Raw genomic sequence first — 16,727 nt, forward strand, 5'->3', positions numbered from 1 at the left:
TTATGGGGTACCTCCATACTCAGAAGAGATGGGGTTACAAATTTTGGGGGGTATTTTCTGCTATTAACCCTTGCAAAAATGTGAAATTTGGGGGGAAACACACATTTTTTTTACATATGCAAAAGTCGTGAAACACCTGTGGGGTATTAATGCTCACTTAATTCCTTGTTACGTTCCTCAAGGGGTCTAGTTTTCAAAATGGTATGGCATGTGTTTTTTTTTTTTTGCTGTTCTGGCACCATAGGGGTTTCCTAAATGCATCATGCCCCCCAAAAACCATTTCTGAAAAACGTACTCTCCAAAATCCCCTTGTCGCTCCTTCGCTTCTGAGCCCTCTACTGCGCCCGTTGAACAATTTACATAGTCATATGAGGTATGTGCTTACTCAAGAGAAATTGGGCTACAAATATAAGTATACATTTTCTCCTTTTACCCCTTGTAAAAATAAAAAAAATTGTGTCTACAAGAAAATGCGAGTGTAAAAAATGAAGATTGTGAATTTTCTCCTTCACTTTGCTGCTATTCCTGTGAAACACCTAAAGGGTTAAAATGCTGACTGAATGTCATTTTGAATACTTTGGGGGGTGCAGTTTTTATAATGGGGTCTTTTGTGGGGTATTTCTAATATGAAGACCCTTCAAATCCACTTCAAACCTGAACTGGTCCCTGAAAAATGGTGAGTTTGAAAATTTTGTGAAAAATTGGAAAATTGCCGCTTGACTTTGAAGCCCTCTGTTGTCTTTCAAAAGTAAAAACACGTCAATTTTATGATGCAAACATAAAGTAGACATATTGTATATGTGAATAAAATAAAAAAAATATTTGGAATATCCATTTTCCTTACAAGCAGAGAGCTTCAAAGTTAGAAAAATGCAAAAATTTCGAATTTTTCATCAAATTTTGGGATTTTTCACCAAGAAAGGATGCAAGTTACCACAAAATTTTACCGCTATGTTAAAGTAGAATATGTCACGAAAAAACGATCTCTGAATCAGAATGATAACTAAAAGCATTCCAGAGTTATTAATGTTTAAAGTGACAGTGGTCAGATGTTCAAAAAATGGCCTGGTCCTAAGGTGTAAAATGGCTGGGTCCTTAAGGGGTTAAGGAAGGATTTTTTTCTCTGCTAAAGTCCCGTCATTTTAATTGAATCAGTAAATAGAGCTCCCTATAGAAGCTTCTAACACTGATGTGAAGGCCTTAGACATCAAAAGTGAGAGCCACAGATGTGTGGCCACCTCTTCACCCTATGTACAAGTGCCCAAAGTAATGGATGCCTCAGGGCACATATGGCATAGGCCAGCCCTAAGTACTAAAGAATATATTTGACTCCAAACATTATCCTTCCAGATAGAATGTATTTTGGTGAAATGACACCAAACAGAAAAGTCATTGCCAGTTTAGAATACAAAGGTCGCTACTCCACTTCCATTTTTTCCTGTCTGTCCCACTCTAAATATGTTTGTGTTATTTTCAAATGCATCGTTCTCTGTTTTCTCATACATTGACTCTTGTATAAATAATTTAGGAGAGTTGGCTTGTACAGAAATGAAAGGATGTGGTTAAACCTTTATCCATGTAAGAGAACATCTATTCTGCTTATATTTACAGCAGAAGAAAACTTCTACAACATTGGCTAAGAAGCCACCAACAAAGGACATCATGCGCTCAGTGAATGGAGGGCCAGCTCACTTGCCCTGTCCTAGCAAAGAGTCAGACCGAGAAGTAGAAATTCGGCTTTTACAAGTGGAGTGCGATGAGCTAAGGACCAGACTTGGATGTCTGAAGGTAAAAAACATTGCAGGATTAAGGTCTTCCTTCTACTTTCCTTATATTAATTACTTTAAAACTCCGATATTGAAAAGGAGAACTGTAGTGGAATATAACTTATCGCCTATCCTTCAGATAGGGGATAAGTTATAGATCGCTGAGGTCCGATCGCTGGGGCTCCCCGCGATCTCCTGTATAGGGCAGCGGCAGTACGCAGGAAGGTGGCGTTCTGTTCCCACATGATGCAGCGGCTGACACGCTCCATGTTTCCCATAGAGATACACGGAGGGGGCATGTCTTCCTGCTGGGGATGGCACAGTGCTTCCTGCAGACTGCTGTGGCCCCGTACAGGAGATTACGGGGGGCCCCAGCCAGGGCCATCTTTAATTTTTATTGGACCCTGGGCAAGCAATTTTTTGGGGTACCCCCCCGCCTGACCGACCGACACACTTACAGACACACTCACCTGGCGGCCAGTGGTTTCTTTCCTACGGTGGCCAGGACTGATGTGTGCCATCGCTGATGTCCTCCTGCGCGGGTCTGCGGGGGAACGTCACTTGTGCGATGTCCCGCGTCAGTCCCGGCTGCAGGCTCACTGTTTTAAAAGCCGCAGCGCTGCTTTGGAACAGTGAGCCGCAGCCAGGGGTGGACTGACAACTCATGGGGTCCCGGGCAAAAGATGATCATGGGGCCCCCATGCGCCCCCCATATGTAAGCCACACCAATACAGATGCCCCCCTACATACAATAAATAAAGAAAATATAGAAAAATAAACTTACATTTTACCCCTTAAGGACACAGAAAATTTCATTTTTCCATTTTTTTCCTCCTCACATTTTAAGAGACATACCTTTTTTTTCCACCTACAAACCTATATGAGGGCTTGCTTTTTGCGCAATTTTTTGTGTTCAATTGTACTTTGTAATGACATCTTTCATTTTACCATAAAATGTATGGCGCAACCAAAAAAATATTATTTGTGTGGGGAAATTGTGACCCCCAATAACTTTCTTATTTTTCCGTATACAGGGCTGTATGAAAGCTATTTTTTTGCGCTATGATCTTTAGTTTTATTTTTGTTTTGTTGGAACTTTTAGATTTTTTTTTCTCATATATGAATGGACCAAAATTCTGGACTATTTTTAACATTTATGCCATCCACCGTATGGTTTAATTAATATTATATTTTAATGGTTCGGACATTTTCACATACCACTTATGTTTATTTTTTTGTCTACATTATTTTATTTTACAAAATGGGGGAGATATAAACTTATATAAGGAAATCGGCTTATTCACATTTATTACTTTGTTTAGCGTTGCATAACAGTAAACAATGCTGTGTTACAGCACAGTATTAATTAGTGTTATTGGCCACACACTTCAGTTTCTGTGGCGTATTTTATACTTTACTTTATTTACTCTTATTTATATGTCAGGAAATCCTGAAACTGGCAGTTAGTTACTAACTAACTACAACTCCCAGCATGTCCTGATACAGCCTCTGGTTGAGCATCTGCCCCCATCCAAAACTACAGCTCCCAGCATGTTGCACTATATAGTAGTACAGTTTAGGTTATTGTGCAATATGCTAAGAGTTGTAGTTTTGGTATGTGGCAGCCGCAGAGCCTATGGCTCTTCAGCTGCCCAAAAACTTCAACTCCTAGCATGTAGCTGTTAAATATAACCGGAACTCTAAAATATAACCGGCCTGACCATGGAGAGAGTTAGCTCCTTTATTGTGAAGTAAAAACATACATTTATTTGACATTATGGCAGACAGTACATAAAACAAGAAATCTTCATATAAAGGCAGTCCTTAGCATAAGTAAATAATGTAGGAGGGTTATGTACAGTAAGCAAGTCCATAAATCTTGTCTCACCAGCTGGGATGTCTTCCTAAGTACTTTATCCAGTGTGCTGGATCCATTTTGAAATGTCCTTTTAACCCTTTAAGGACTCAGCATTTTTCAGTTTTTGCATTTTCGTTTTTTCCTCCTTACCTTTTAAAAATCATAACCCTTTCAATTTTCCACCTAAAAATCCATATTATGGCTTATTTTTTGCACCACCAATTCTACTTTGCAGTTATATTAGTCATTTTACCCAAAAATCCACGGCGAAATGTAAAAAAAATCATTGTGATTGAAGAAAAAACGCCATTTTGTTACTTTTGGGGGCTTCCGTTTCCACACAGTACATTTTTCATTAAAAATTACACATTATCTTTATTCTGTAGGTCCATACAATTAAAATGACACCCTACTTATATAGGTTTGATTTTTTATTACCATATATACTCGAGTATAAGCCGACCCGAGTATAAGCCGAGACCCCTAATTTCAACCCAAAATCCCAGGAAAAGTTATTGACTCGAGTATAAGCCTAGGGTGGGAAATACCTCATCCCCCCATGTAATCATCCAGACCTGTCATTAACATCCTCATCATCATCCCCTTGTCATCATCCCCTTGTCATCATCCCACACATCCCCCCTTCATCATCCCCTTATCATCCCACACATCCCCCCTTCATCATCCCCTTATCATCCCACACATCCCCCCTTCATCATCCTCTTATCATCCCACACATCCCCCCTTCATCATCCCCTTATCATCCCGCACATCCCCCCTTCATCATCCCCTTATCATCCCACACATCCCCCCTTCATCATCCCCTTGTAATCATCCCACACCCCCCCTTCATCATCCCCACCCCCCTTCATCATCCCCACACCCCCCCCTTCATCATCCTCTTCTCATCATTCGCCCTCAGTGGTCTTCAACCTGCGGACCTCCAGAGGTTTCAAAACTACAACTCCCAGCAAGCCCGGGCAGCCATCGGCTGTCCGGGCTTGCTGGGAGTTGTAGTTTTGAAACCTCCGGAGGTCCGCAGGTTGAAGACCACTGCGGCCTTCAACATCATCCAGCCCCCTCTCACCCCCTTTAGTTCTGAGTACTCACCTCCGCTCGGCGCTGGTCCAGTCCTGCAGGGCTGTCCGGAGAGGAGGTGGTCCGGTGAGGAGGTGGTCCGGGCTGCTATCTTCACCGGGGGGCCTCTTCTCCGCGCTTCCGGCCCGGAATAGAGGCGTTGCCTTGACAATGACGCAGAAGTACGTTGGCAATGAACGCACCTCTGCGTCGTTGTCACGGCAACGTGACTATTCTGAGGCCGGGCCCGAAGCGCTTAGAAGAGGCGCCCCCGGTGAAGATAGCAGCCCGGAACCACTATCCCACCGGACGACCTCCTCTCCGGACAGTCCTGCAGCACCGGACCAGCGCCGAGCGGAGGTGAGTATTCAGAACTAAAGGGGGTGAGAGGGGGCTGGATGATGTTGAAGGCCGCAGTGGTCTTCAACCTGCGGGCCTCCGGAGGTTTCAAAACTACAACTCCCAGCAAGCCCGGACAGCCGATGGCTGCCCGGGCTTGCTGGGAGATGTAGTTTTGAAACCTCTGGAAGTCCGCAGGTTGAAGACCACTGCGGGTGGGGGAGTTCACTCGAGTATAAGCCGAGGGGGGTGTTTTCAGCACGAAAAATCGTGCTGAAAAACTCGGCTTATACTCGAGTATATACGGTACTTCAGAAAAACATAACTACATGCAGGAAAATTTATACGTTAAATTGTCCTCTTCTGACCCCTATAACTTTTTTATTTTTCGTTGTGTGGGGCGGTATGAGGGCTAATTTTTTGCGCTGTGATCTTTTGTTTTTATTGGTAGCATTTTTGTTTTGATCAGACTTTTTAATCGATTATTATACATTTTTTTTATGTTATAAAAAGTGACCAAAAATACGCTATTTTGGACTTTGAATTTTTTTGTTATAGCTCCCATATTGGGCTATAACACTGCACACACTGATTTTTTACACAGATCACTGCAAAGCCATAGCTTTGCATTGATCAGTGTTATCGGTGGTTGATTGCTCAAGCCTGGATTTCAGTCTTGCAGCAATCAATCGCCGTTCGGATGCGCAGGAGAGAGGTAAGGATCCCTCCTGCTTCCTAGCTGATCAGGACATCACAATTTTATCGCCCGACTGAGCTGCCGGGATGCTTTTACTTTCACTTTTAGGCGCTTCATAACCCTCCCGTGCCGCAGCGCCGAGTATACCCAGCGTTCACTTTTTGATCACTTTTTATTAATTTTTTAATGGTATAAAAAGTGACCAAAAATACGCTATTTTTGAATTTGGAATTTTTTTTTGTGTACTTCATTGACCATGTGGTTTAATTAGCAATATATTTTTATAGTTTGGACATTTACGCACGTGACTATACCACATATGTTAATATTTATTTTTATTTACATGTTTTTTTATGGGAAAGGGGGATGATTCTGACTTTTATTAGGGATTAAATTTTATTAGGGATTAAATCACATTTATTAACACTTTTTTTCACTTTTTTTTTTGCAATGTCACATTTATCAACACTTAAATTTTTTTTTATTTTTTTCCAATGTTATGGCCCCCATAGGGGACTGTACCATTGCACACACTGATTTCCTACACTGATCACTGCCATGCATTAACATGGCATTGATCAGTGTTATCGCAGCTCAACTACTCCTGCCTGGATGCAGGAGGCAGGTAGTGATCCTCCTGGTGTCCTGCAAACTGTTCAGGATGCCGCGATTTTACCTCTGCGGTCCCAAACAGCCCGACTGAGCTGCCAGGTTGCTTTCATTTCATTTCAGACGTGGTGGTCACCTTTGATCGCTGCGTCTGATGGCTTAATATCGGGCATCACCGTGAAAGGTGATGTCTGGTATTAGCTGCGGGTCTTGGCCGTTGATGGCCACCGGGACCAACCCGATATGACGCGGGAGCCAGCGCAGGACGTAGATATTAGATAGGTATCCTACGTCCTGCTTAGTTAAGGAGTTTAGATGGCCACCTGTTAGCTCCCTCTAGCTGTCATCCTCCTCCTACTCAAGGGCTGTGCAGGACATCCTTGGAGACCTTTGCCTGTTCCTTCCTCTATCCTGGATTCCTCTGGAGCAACTTATGCTCAAATGATGGGTGTGTTCATCATGATTGAAGTGTGTCCTTTATAATCCCTTAAGGACTCAGAATTTATCCGTTTTTGCAATTTCATTTCAAAATTCCATTTCAATTATGCACATAAAATTTCATATGATGGCTTATTTTTTTGCACCACCAATTCTACTTTGCAGTGACATTAGTAATTTTACCAAAAAATCCACGGAGAATCGGAAAAAAAGTTCATTGTGCGACAAAATTGAAGAAAAAATGCCATTTTGGAACTTTTGGGGGCTTCCGTTTCTAAGCACTGCATTTTTCGGTAAAAAAAGACACCTTATCTTTATTCTGTAGGTCCATACAGTTAAAATGATGCCCTACTTATATAGATTTAATTTTGTCATACTTCTGAAATAAATCATAACTACATGCAGGAAAATTTACACGTTAAAAATTCTCATCTTCTGACCCCTATAACTTTTTTATTTCTCCATGTACGGGCCGGTATGAGGGTTCATTTTTTTATCGATACCATTTTTTTTCTGATCTGACTTTTTGATAGCTTCTTATTCATTTTTTCATTATATAAAAAGGGACCAAAAATACGCTATTTTGGACTTTGGAATTTTTTATGCTATTGACCATGCGCTTTAATTAACAATATATTTTTATAATTCGGACATTTCCACACGCGCGATACCACATATGTTTATTTTTATTTACACTTTTTTTATGGGAAAAGGGGGGTGATTCAAACTTTTATTAGGGAAGGGGTTAAATGACCTTCATTAACTTTTTTTCTTTTCACTCCCATAGGGGGCTATAACACTGCACACACTGATCTTTTACACTGATCACTTGACAGCCATAGCTTTGCATTGATCAGTGTTATAGGCTGTCGATTGCTCAAGCCTGAATCTTAAAGCAATCAATTGCCGATCAGACACGACGAAGACAGGGGAGGGGACCTCCGCTCGCGTTCTAGCTGATCAGTACATCGCGATTTTATCACGATGGTCCCGATCAGCCCGAGCTGCCGGGAAGCTTTTACTTTCATTTTAGATTTCGGTGCCGCACGCTATTAGCCCAGGGTCCCGGCTATCATTATATACGCGTTATATACTGGGACCGGTCACAGGGCGTACAGGTACGCCCTGCGTCCTTAAGAGGATGAATGTGGGCGTGTTTTTCCTAAGTGATCCTGTGTCTGCTATTCATAAATATACAAATATGGTTTATTAAAAGTATATGTCTCCTAGTGGGTTGGCTAAATATATATCTCATGGGTGTATGCATTATGTCAGAACGATACACTTTCCTTCTGATTTCCTTCAATACTAACTTTACAAATATGGCACTTATCTGAAGTCTTGACTAAGCTACGTGAATGTGGTGACCCACAGTGTATGGCGGGACCATGGGGTGTAGGTGGTAGGGCCAGAGGGTATTGACCCCTGGGGCAAGATGTTGTTTACCCCTAGTGTTCATGACGCCAGAGTGGTTTTCGGGTACCGAAACCACACTAGCAGTTTCTCCGCTATTCCAATGGCTAGTTAGTGAAAGGAGAGTCCACAACCAGTCATGGTTTAATGCAGGCTTTACTGAGTTAAGACAGATCAGATAGAATTATCTTCACAGCAAGGCCAGATTCCCAGAGACGTGGCCAGGAACCCAGAAGGACCTCGCAGCTTGCTGGGACCAATTAGACTTGTAATAGACTTTAGAGATTTGACTTCAGACTTGACTATAGGCTGGACATGACTATTTGTAGTGACATCAGACATAGACTTTTGACTTACTGGAATGACTGTAGCTTTGCGGCCTTCCAGATGCTGGTCACTAGCACTGAGGTATCTCGTGTTTGCTGTGTTCAGTAGCAGGTGGTAAGAGAAGAGAGAAAATTGTAATGGCCGTCCCTTTATATAGTGGGGGGGGGGGCTGGACGAAGGCCCATTGGTCAAGCTGCGGGTCATAGATTAAGCTGGTGCTCTCTGGGTAACATCATGTGATAACATAACATAACATGTGACATTCCACAGGTCCTTCAGTCCTTTAGACTAACTATACATTAATGTACTGACTATAATCCTATGACAAAAAATGATACTTATATTAGCAGGGGAGACACTGCAGGTGAGCCCCCAGGTCACTGAGGGACTCAACCTGACAGGGCCTAAGTGTAGTGCAGGACCATGTCCTGTACTGGGACATTTCAAACCCCCCTACTTAACATAAGTCGCCCTTGACGCAGGTTCTGTCAGAGTTGAGGGTCGAGGTGGCCCTGGAGCATCATTTGCACAAACTTTCATTCCAGGCTAGTAAAATTTCTTTGGTAAAATTGATAATATAAGAGTCTCTGTATTAATTGTCCATACATGCTCTGACTTGTGGTAGAACAGGATTAGTTCTTTAACTTTAAAAACCTTTATCTATGCATTTGATGACTTGACTATGCATAATAATGAGCTATGCACAACATGACATTTTAACTATGCATGACAATTGACTATACATAACACTTTTGACTATGTATATAACATAACACTTATGACTAGACTTACGACTATTCAAATTAGACATTTTATACAGTACATGACTAGACATTTGCGGATTCAGTTGCCTGAGGCTCTCTGTCGAATGCCTTGGCTACTGGGGTCCCTTGGCATTTAAAACACAGCTCCCCAGAACTGTATATTAAGTTTATTCTAGACATTTTTATGCTAGATAGCTGACACAGATAACATTTTGAGATTGCTGTTACCTTGTATTGACTGTGCATTACTTTAGTCTCAGGAGTACTTTCTGGCCAGGAAAGTATCCTGCGCACGAACATAATAACATGTGACATTAGAAACATTTGACATATGACATTGAGTAGACGCTGAAATTTTGAGTGGTACAGTACTACTGTATGTGACTGAGTTATACACGACTTATGTATACTTTTTATGTGTACATTATGTGTCTTTGTATCTGGCGGGTATCTGCCCTTGCGTGGACTGTTGCAACCTACGCAACACCATCTCTTGGGACTCAGGAACAGCAACCTCTTCATGAGCTCTTGACTCAGCTGGACTTATGATAGGTTCCCCACTTCCAGCAACCAAAGTAGGTGGTAACTCTGGACTGTCGGGACCTGCACACCGACTTAGAGGTTCGATCATGGGTGAGGCAGGTGGTCTGGAGACCGGAGTATATTCTTGCACCAATGGTGACAGAACTTGAGCCAATGAGTGGCATGAAACCGAAGATTGCAGCTTGGCTAGGAGGAAACATGGGAACATCCATAGATGGGTGAATTCCTTCTCCGGGCACATACACACTTGCAGGTTTGACTGGTGGTGAGGGAGGCACCGGAAGCATAGGCAAATCTTCCTTGTGACACAACTTGATTCGATTGTGATAAACGACTTGCAGTTCATACCCTGACTTCTGGATTGCATACACATCTGAGTCGGGATAGGGTACTGCTGTCACCATATAGGGCTCTGTTTCCCAGATAGAGTCCAACTTGCGGGTCCTCGGGAACTTCCGCAGCCAGACCTTGCCACCTATTTGGAGAAGTTTGGCAGAGGCATGACGGTCATACTCTTGCTGCTGCCTCTGTTGAGCTTCACCCATCTTTCTGTCGATAATCTCTTTTGCTTCCTGGATGCTCTTTTGGTGGTCTTAGACCCATTGCATAGAAGCTTATGGAGAGTTATTGAATGGAGCTATGAGTCCAAACGTGCGATCTTTTGGTAGTTGACCATGTTGGCCCATTATTGAGTAGAATGGAGTGTATCCAGTGGAACAGTGCACTGTGTTGTTACAAATCTCCAATAGTTTGGGTAACAACCGGGGCCACTTTTCGTGTCTGGACACAGACGCTACTCGCTGCATGTGAAGGAAAACTTGATATATTCTCTCACAGTGCCCGTTCCCTTGAGATTGATAAGCAGTTGTCCTGAGTTTCTTGCAGGCATGAAATTGACACAGATCTTGGAAGAGTTGGGCCTCAAAGGCTATTCCTCGGTCAGTGAGGACAGACTCTGGACATCCAAGGATTTGTACCCAATGGTAGTAGAACATCTGGGCTGTGGTCTTGGTGGTAAGATCTTTGACTGGTACGACTACAACCCATATAGAGTAATGATCCACCATGGTTAGAGCATAAGAGTACCCGGGCCGGGTAGGAGACAGCCTGAAATGGTCCAGTACGACCAACTGGTTAGGCCTTTCACTCTGGATGGAATGGAGGGGTGCTCTGGAGTCCTACGCCCATTCTGGGTGACATTGCAGACGGCAAACTCACTGCACCATTTCTCAATGTCGCTCCGCATCCCAATCCAGTAAAACCGTCGCCGGACAGTGGCTTCTGTCTTGTGGACTCCGAAGTGTCCCGACTGGTCATGGTAGGCATTGAGGACCATCGCCGTGTCCCTTCAGGGAACCAGGATCTGATGAAGTCGTTCACCTGAAACCAGATCCAAAGAGTTTCGGTACAACAGTCCATGGTGCACAGTCACTTTATTTGTCGCCACAGTTGCTTCAACTCGTAGTCGCTCTGAGCCCGACGTAGACGGGTTGGTAACTTTTTCATTAGAAGGTAGTCCAACAGATCCCCCATGACTCGACTTTCGTCCTGCAGAGTCCTCCAGGTGTATAAATCTTTCTGGACTTTCTTGGACCTATATAGGCCCTCTTCGAGGGTAGTTACAGTATTCTGACTCACGAATCTCTGGTAGAATGGGGGAATCTCCACGTCTTCCTATTCATCTTCGACAGGTGGTTCCTCGCCGGGGGCCATCCGAGATGGTACATTAGCGTTGACATTGGACTTGCCGCTTCTGTACTTGATAGTGAAGTCATAATTGGCCAACCGTGAAGCCCACCACTGCTCAATGGCACCTGGTTTGGTGGTGTTCAGGTGGGCCAATGGATTATTATCCGTATAAACGTCTAAGTCACAGCCCATGCGAGGGCAAGGAGTTCCAACTTGAAGGAGCTTTGATTGGCGTTGTTCTTTTCTGCTCAGCGCAGATTACGACTGGCATAGGCTATCACCCGCTCTTGTCCTTCCTGGACTTGGGATAGGACCGCCCAAAAACCTTCAAAGCTGGCATTGTTGTACAGCCGGAATGGCTGAGAGTAGTCTGGATACGCCAGGATGGGTGGTTCTGTCAACAGGTGTTTCAGGGCTTGGAAGCCTGTCTCGTGCTCTTTGTTCCATGCCACAGTTAGCTGTAGTTCTCCTTCACTGTATCCCTCAGGAGGGCTGTGAGGGGTTGTGCAATCTGGGCAAAGTGAGGAATGAAGCGGCGGTAGTAGCCGACAAATCCCAGGAAGCTCCTGATGTCTTTCACTGTGTGCGGAGTAGGCCAGTTCTTAACAATTCCTACATTGCCGAGATTAGGCTGGACTCCCTCAGCGCTGACAACATGACCTAGGTAGTGTACCTGAGGTTTAAGCAGGCGGCACTTGGGCGGCTTGATCTTCAATCCATGTTTGATCAACACTTTGAAGTTGTCTGACAGATGACCAAGGTGTTCTTGATAGGACTTAGAGTATACGATGACATTATCGAGGTACAGCAGGACACTCTGGAAGTGTAAATGGCCCATGCATCGCTCCATCAGCCGCTGGAAAGTAGCAGGGGCATTTCACAGCCCGAACGGCATGCTCAAACAGTCCCATGGGGGTCACAGAGGCGGTTTTCTCTCGGTCTTCTACAGCTTCTACAGCCATAGGCACTTGCCAATACCCACTTGTTAAGTCCAAGGTGGAGAAGTACGCTGCCGACCCGAAGGCGGTGAGTGATTCCTCGATTCTTGGAAGAGGATAAGCATCCTTATAGGTGATATCATTCAGTTTCCTATAGTCAACACAAACACGGATGGTCCCATCTTTCGTTTTGACCAGGAGAAGGGGCACCGCCCAGGGACTCTGACTTTCCTGAATGACTTTGGCGTCCTTCATGTCGACTAACATCTTCTTGACAGTTTCGTACATGCCTGGTGTGACTGGACGGTGTCTCTCTTTGATAGGTGGGTTGTCGCCTGTCAGAATCCGATGCTGGATCATGGACGTACGTCCAAACTCTGTAGGATGTCTACTGAAGGCTTTGTGGTACGTCCTGGTGACATTGATAACCCTGTTGACTTGATCCTTCAGGGTGGTCTCGTTTCCCGCTTGAAGTTGCGCCCACCAAGGTTCGGGGGGACTTTCCACAGACCCTGGAGTCACTTGGGCTGCTCATTGTGGTGCCACTTTGCGTTCTGATAAAATATCACCTGGCTGTAGGAGATACGACTGGGCCACTGGAGTGTACTTTGGTAGAATGGTAGCCACACTTGACAGATTGACTAGTCGGACTGGAACTGTCCCATCAATACCAGTGACTAGACTCCTTGCTGCTCAAACTAGTGGATGATCTTCCAACTGTATTGGCTCTAACAGGGCTTGATAGTTCTTGTTTCTTACTCCAGGACGTGCATGGCACCATAGGACAGTCTCTGTGTTAGGTTGTAGGGTCACCAACCTGATGTCTTGAATCCGTACTTTACAAACTTCTCTTTGTCGATTGACTTCTGCTCCGTTTGGAGAACCTTTAAGTGGTGCTGCGCAGCCCGCTTGCCTGAGGGGGACATGTATGGGAGAGAGGCATGCAGAGAGAGGCAGTAAAGCAATGTTTCATGATATTCATCCCCAATATGAATTCTGCAGACCCCTTATCAGACACATCAGTTACAATCACTCCCTGTCCCTTAAGCACATGTTTTCCCACTTGAATGGTGGGCTCCCAATATCCATGCCTGGGTATTTGTTTCCCGTTATCTGTCACTACCTTGAAATGAACACTGTCAGGTTCACACAACAAATTAGCATGTCTTTAGATATAGTGGACACCTGTGACCCTGTATCTATTAGCGCCTCGAACGGGATGCCTTCCACAATTACTTTTACATAGGGGCAGGGGGAGACATATAGTGAGAGTCCGGACTGAGATTGTTCTGGGCTCGGACCTGATATCTCCTTTCCTGAGGGCCGGTTCGCGACCTCAGGGGAAATCCTTTTAAAACCCACCATTGTACCTTCCAATTTCCCGATTTATTGCAATAGGCCTTTGAGTCCCCGGGGCCTATTGGGCAGATTATGGCGGGGGTTAACTTGATGAGGGGCAGGTGCAGATACAGGTCTCTTAGGTAGGGGCGGTTCACGGTTGGGCTGACTGGCCTGACTGGCAAGTTCCTTCACAGCCTGAGTCAATTGTTCAGTGTTCTGTTTGACACTGTGAATTTCTGAGGTTGTGGAGGCTGGTAGGGTACTGGACACTTGGGTGGGAGCCGGTGGTGGTGGTATGGGGCCGGCTGCCGCATCTAGGGGTCCTGGCATAGGGGTATAACTCTCCTCAGACTTAGTCTTACTCTTAGTCTTACTCTCGGGCTCTATAACCCGAATAGCCAGCCTTTTAAAAGCAGAGAAAGACAGAATGGGATTTTGTACCTCTAAGATCCTCAACTGAGCTTTGTCCCATTTATTATGAGCCCCATCAATAAACCCGTCCATCAGTACTTTGTTACCCTGATCGGGAGTGATACCGTCTAACTTTTGAACAGTATCTAGGGCATTTTGTAGGGCCATGGCATAAGCTCTCAAGAGTCTCACCTGGCTTTTGTCGCCTCTCCTACAACCAGAGGCGTACCTTTGACAGAGAATGTGACTCAAATACCTGATATAACCCCTCAAAGATCTGCTCTACCGTCACCTTCTCTGAGGCTGGCCAGGTGCGGACTTCCTCAAGTGCTGGTCCTTGTAGTTGTCCTGTGAGCAGCGGTACCTGTTGGTTAGGAGGGAGAGAGTAAAAGACAAGCAAGCTCTGAATATTCTCCTTGAAATCCCTCAGGGTGAAGGGGTCTCCGCTGTAGGTAGGAAGGACAGGATTCCCCAGAAAGACTGGTGCGGTTACTGGGGCAGCCACGTGATTGACATGGACTGCAAGCGGGACTCCTACCGCAGGTGTAGCAGATGTTACCGCTGCTGGTGAAGATGAGGTTCTCTCGCTCGGTCGATCTGGAGAGCTGGGTGCTGACATGTTACCAATCTCTTTGAGTGAGCTGTTGCTTTAAGAAAACTTGTGTGTTGTCTCTTTAAGAATTAAGTGCGCTGTCTCTTTAAGAAGAATTGAGAGCACTGTCTCTTTACGCTGCCTGGCAATAGACTGTAACGAGTAGCTGCAGACTTTATTGGGCACCGAGGGGTTAACGTTCACTACCACTGGTGCTGGAGACTTATTGCAGTAAATTGTTGGTTTATGCAGAGTCTGCTCTGCAGCGAGTACTTGCCGGTATTCTGTAAAGCCGGACGTAGCCACTGGGACCTTTACTGTGTCTGCGCCGAGCACTTCCGGTTTGGTCTCGGTGGCAAATTTTTCACCTGTGCAATACAGGGCGAATTCTTAGTTCCGGCTTGTACAGCGGGAAGCACCAAACTCTGTTAAACCCCTTCAGGTTTGTACTTTTTGCAGTAACAGTTAACTGACTTTCTTTCACCTTCCCCACGATTTTTAGCTGCGCCACAGTAAAAACAGATTTTAGCAACACAGTCCCGTACACTTTGCTGGTGCACACTTTTTCGCAATGCCACGTGATTTTGACTTGGGCACAGTTCAGACTGGGTGGAGGGACTTGCGGCACTTTGTTTATGGCACCCACCCGTATACTGTTAATGGGTGGACTGGTGGTTAATTGGTTAAGGCACACACCCATGACACCAAAATTGTGGTGACCCACGGTGTATGGCCGGACCACGGGGTGTAACGGTGTCGGTGGTGGGGCCATATGGTTTTAACCCCTGGGGCAAGATGTTGTTAAACCCTAGTGTTCGTGACGCCAGAGTGTTTTTCGGGTACCGAAACCATACGAACGGTTTCTTCGCTATTTCAATGGCTAGTTAGTGAAATTAGAGTCCACAACCAGTTTTGATTTAACGGAGGCTTTACTGAGTTAAGACAGATGGAATTATCTTCGCAGCTAGGCCAGATTCCCAGAGATGTGGCCAGGAACCCAGAAGGACCTCTCAGCTTGCTGGGACCAATTTGACTTGTAATAGACTTTAGAGTTTTGACTTCAGGCTGGACTTGACTATTTGTAGTGACAGCAGACATAGACTTTTGACTTACTGACCTTCCAGGTGCTGGTATCTGGTGTTGGCTGTGCTCAGTAGCAGGTGGTAAGAGAAGAGAGAGAATTGTAATGGCCGCCCCTTTATATAGTGGGGGGCTGGACTAAGGCCCATTGGTCAAGCTGCGGGTCATAGGTTAAGCTTGACCTTTCTGGGTAACCTCATGTAATAACGTAACATAACATAACATGTGACATTCCACAGGTCCTTCAGACCTCTCACAGGTCTTTTAGACTAACTATACATTAATGTACTGACTATAATTCTATGACAGCAAATGATACTTATAATAACAGCAGGGGAGACACTGCAGGAGAGCCCCCGGGTAACTGAGGAACTCAACCTGACGTATGTATGTATCGTTATCACGATCCCGAGGTTGAAGCCCCGAGCACAAATGTGAAGCCTATCAGGCTGTATTTGTGTGAGGGGCGTGAGTATCTTACGCCCTCTACATTTGTAGATGGAGCACTAGGAATTGAGCATAGGAGGCAGGGGTATATAACGCCCCTGCAACTATGCAGTGTATCCCCCTGCAGATGTGGCAAGTATGATGAGTATACAACCACCTATGTGTCGTGATGTCTGCAGAATTGTCTGTAGTAACAAAAACACCGAGCATCCCCTGCAGACGTGGCAACTATGATGGATTTACCACTGCTTATGTGTCGTGATGTTAATGCTGTGAAGACGTGACAGCAACAATAAGTGCGCAGTGAATCCCCCTGCAGATGTGACGTCATAATGGGTATGCAAGCACCTTCTTTCACTTTCATGTAACACTAAGAACTTGAAGCATGCTCCTAGATG

The 16,727-nt window shown here is 44.8% G+C and overlaps 1 protein-coding gene across 22 annotated transcripts in view; it reads left to right on the forward strand.

The window, feature by feature from the left end:
* RIMBP2 (RIMS binding protein 2) overlaps window positions 1-16,727 on the forward strand; it is a 970,948-nt gene that overhangs the window by 226,704 nt on the left and 727,517 nt on the right. For 21 of the 22 annotated variants that reach the window (XM_056533442.1, XM_056533333.1, XM_056533323.1 and 18 more), the window contains one exon: window positions 1,612-1,788. The exons of the other annotated variant lie outside the window; for it this stretch is intronic. In XM_056533442.1, coding sequence (XP_056389417.1) covers window positions 1,612-1,788 — 177 coding nt within the window. Of the gene's footprint in view, window positions 1-1,611; window positions 1,789-16,727 lie in introns of those variants that run through there. 22 annotated transcript variants of the gene reach the window in all.

Source organism: Hyla sarda, chromosome 1 (assembly GCF_029499605.1).
Source record: "Hyla sarda isolate aHylSar1 chromosome 1, aHylSar1.hap1, whole genome shotgun sequence".
NCBI classification, from domain to species: domain Eukaryota; kingdom Metazoa; phylum Chordata; class Amphibia; order Anura; family Hylidae; genus Hyla; species Hyla sarda.